The sequence below is a fragment of the Panthera pardus genome, unplaced genomic scaffold, assembly GCF_024362965.1.
Source record: "Panthera pardus isolate Hobbes unplaced genomic scaffold, ASM2436296v1 HiC_scaffold_6, whole genome shotgun sequence".
Taxonomy (NCBI): Eukaryota; Metazoa; Chordata; class Mammalia; order Carnivora; family Felidae; genus Panthera; species Panthera pardus.
In genome coordinates this window covers 60,376,577-60,380,089 of record NW_026526991.1, presented here as the reverse complement: position 1 = coordinate 60,380,089, position 3,513 = coordinate 60,376,577, and the positions used below count along the sequence as shown (strand labels likewise).

Sequence of the window (3,513 nt, the reverse complement as noted above, 5' to 3'; positions counted from 1 at the left end):
CTATTTAATGATAAATATATTAGGAATAGAAATTCAAAATGTGACTAACATTAGACAATATATTATGTTACTTTCTTGGTGAATGCTCAGCAAAATAGTGATCTAAAATAAAATAACCCCTTAACTTCTCTCACTGCTTAACAGAATAACAGTCTCATGGACCTAGTATTATGTAATTCAAACTTCTAATTCTTCATGACATTAACATGGCTTTGTATGCAATATTTAATTAAGATATAACTAATTTATTTTACACTTAAGGAAGTATTTGTGTCACTAGAAACAAAGCCCAGATTTCATTTATTTTTCCTTGTGCCTCTCAGCAGGTTTCTGCCATGAGTGAGAGGGGAACAGACAATCACTCGGAAGTGACTGACTTCATCCTTGTAGGCTTCAGGGTCTGCTCCGAGCTCCACATTCTCCTCTTCCTGCTCTTTCTGCTTGTGTATGCCATGATCCTTCTGGGTAATGTTGGGATGATGACCATTATTATGACCGATCCCCGGCTGAACACACCGATGTATTTCTTCCTAGGCAACCTGTCCTTCATTGATCTCTTCTATTCGTCTGTTATTGCACCCAAGGCCATGATCAACTTCTGGTCTGAGAGCAAGTCCATCTCTTTTGCAGGCTGTGTGACCCAGCTCTTTCTCTTTGCCCTCTTCATCGTGGCGGAGGCATTTCTCCTGGCAGCCATGGCCTATGACCGCTTCATTGCCATCTGCAACCCACTCCTCTACTCTGTCCAGATGACAGCACGTCTCTGCATGCAGTTGGTGGCTGGTTCCTATTTATGTGGCAGCGTTAGCTCAATTCTTTTGACCAGTGTGACATTTACTTTGTCCTTTTGTGCTTCCCGAGCCATCGACCACTTTTACTGTGATTACCGTCCACTTCAAAGGATTTCTTGTTCTGATCTCTACTTTCTTAAGGTGGTTTCTTTTTTCTTATGCAGCATTATTATTTTGCCTACCATAATTGTCATTATTGTGTCCTATATGTATATTGTGTCCACGGTTTTAAAGATAAGATCCACTGAGGGACGTAAGAAAGCGTTTTCCACTTGCAGCTCTCACCTGGGAGTCGTGAGTGTGCTGTACGGTGCTGTGATTTTTATGTATGTCATCCCTGACAGATTTCCTGAGCTGAGTAAAGTGGCCTCGTTATGTTACACCCTAGTCACTCCCATGCTGAATCCTTTGATTTACTCCCTGAGAAACAAAGATGTCAAAGAAGCTCTAAAAAAACTTCTAAAGAAAAATCCTATTCTTTGATTATTATCTCTTTTTCTCCATGGATACATGGATTTTGTATTTCTTTCATACTCCTTTTGACCATTAATAACATTTATTCTATTAAACATCATAAATATATTAGCAGAACCTTTTCCTGGTGAGATACCTGGGACATTGTTCATCCTGATATTGGAGATGTCCTGGATATCAGAGAAGCATTTTTCAAGATTTCCCTTCCCATTATCTCAAATAACATTCTATTTCACAGTATTGATTCGTATTTACTTAATGGCTTGCTGCTGAGCACGACTTTTATATGTTAATATAGTGTATAAACAGTTTTGTGAGCTGTTTGTTTTGGGCTTTCTCCTTGCTTTATAACATAATCTCCAACATTGACAAGAATGTCCAACTTTTTTTTTTTTTGAGCAGCAGGTAAAAATTTATTAGAATATAAGATTAGAAAGGTAGAATAGTAAGAAATCTCTCTTTACAGAGAGGGAACATTCAGAAGTGAATTCCCCTCCAACTTATTTTTTAAAATATTATGTTTTCTAATTATATAACTACTTTGTTTTAGCATGTTATATAGTTATTGAATTTTCATTTTGAATCAAGTATCTGAAATGTATTATATTAGGAGGAAGTAATAATAAAATACATATAATAATAAATAATAACAAATAATCTTAGCTATAAAGATTAATTTGGGAAATTTTATATCAAATTAACAGGCATTGTAGCGTGTTCTGAGACATTGCTAGTTGCTAAATCCTAATGTAAAGAACCAAAATGGTAGAGAGAGAACTACAAACATTTTTGAGCAACCAGTGACTCAGTTTGGGTTTTCATACATTGTTTCCCTGGGTTAATTATTGTGAAGAATATTTAATAAAGGTATAGAGCAAGTTAGCCATTAACATTGTGTGTTGTCCAAAATTTACTCATCTATACCTGTGAATATTCACTTATTTGATTAATTTATTGGGTGTGTAATATGTCTTGTGTAGGCTCAGGTATAAATAATCTTATTCTTTAGGGAGCTTATAGTCCAGTGTGAGAATCACATCCTGCATGCAAAACCAATCCAAATCCACAGAATTTTATGCCGAAGATAAACATACAGATTACAAAGTAGGGTGCTTGAGAGGGTGTCCTGACAATTAGGGAAAGTCTTTAGACTGTATTGAAGATCTATTTAAAGGGCTAAGTTTGGAGGCAGTACACTACTATATCAGTTCATGTTATTGATGTGGGCTTGAAGTATACCAATGTAATTGAAAAAAAAAAGTTTATTTGGAAAAAATTGTGGGTTAAGTACACAAAACAAAGTAACTGCTTAGTATGAGAAGAGTACACCAAGGAGGTGTGTCTCACAATTTTTGGTCTTGTATGATGTTTCTGGTGATGGTGCCAATGGATAAAAAGTAAAGGAACTCTTAGCAAAGTAGGAATAAGGGAGCATTTCCTTAACTTGAAAAAGAACATCTATAAAAACCATTATATTTAATGGTGATGAAGTAGAAGCTTTCCCACTCACATAGGAATAAGGCAAAGATGTCCCTCCTCACCACATCTCTTCAGCACCCTTTTGGATGTCTTAGGTAACGTAATAGACAAAAAAGACGTAAAAGTATTATGGGCTGAATGATGTCTTCCTAAACTCATATGTTGAAGCCCTAACCTCCAGTACCTTGGTATGTGACTATATTCGGAGATACAGCCTTCAAAGAAGTAATCTAAATAAGGCTGTTACAGCTGGGTACTAATATAGTTTGGCTGGTGTGTTTATAAGAAAATATTAGGACACACATAGAGACATAGAGGTGCATATGGACTCAGAGATGACCATATGAAGAGGGAACAAGAGGGCAGATGCCTGCAAGTCAAGGACAGGAGCCTTAGAATATTTACTTATGGCACCCTGATTCTGTACTTCCAGTCTTCAAAACTGGGAGAAAAATATTTGGTGGTTAGGGAACCAAGTCTTTGGTATGTTGTTATGGCAGCCCTAGCAAATTACTATAAAGCATTATACAGAAATGAAGAATACATCAATCTTTGGTCACAGGTGACATTTGTCTATGTAGAAAATCTGAAAGAATTTCCCAAATACCCTCCTAAAACTAGTAGGAAATATAGGAGGGTTTCAGGATACATGGTTACTATACAAAAGTTCATTGCTTTCTATATACTAGCAATGAGCAAGTAGAATTTAAAATAAAAAACACAATGCTATTCATATTGTCACTTTTGCTAATAAAATACTTAGGTATAA

The 3,513-nt window shown here is 36.0% G+C and overlaps 1 protein-coding gene across 1 annotated transcript; it reads left to right on the top strand.

The window, feature by feature from the left end:
* The first annotated feature begins 320 nt into the window (after positions 1 to 320).
* LOC109261551 (olfactory receptor 9K2-like) lies at positions 321 to 1,274 on the top strand. The gene has a single exon (XM_019440067.2). It carries the CDS (start codon positions 336 to 338, stop codon positions 1,272 to 1,274), a length of 939 nt encoding a protein of 312 aa, XP_019295612.2. The 5' UTR covers positions 321 to 335.
* Positions 1,275 to 3,513: the final 2,239 nt, after the last annotated feature.

Excerpts from the sequence above, each read along its gene's own strand:
- LOC109261551 (XM_019440067.2), top strand. The coding sequence starts at position 336 with ATGAGTGAGAGGGGAACAGACAATCACTCGGAAGTGACTGACTTCATC.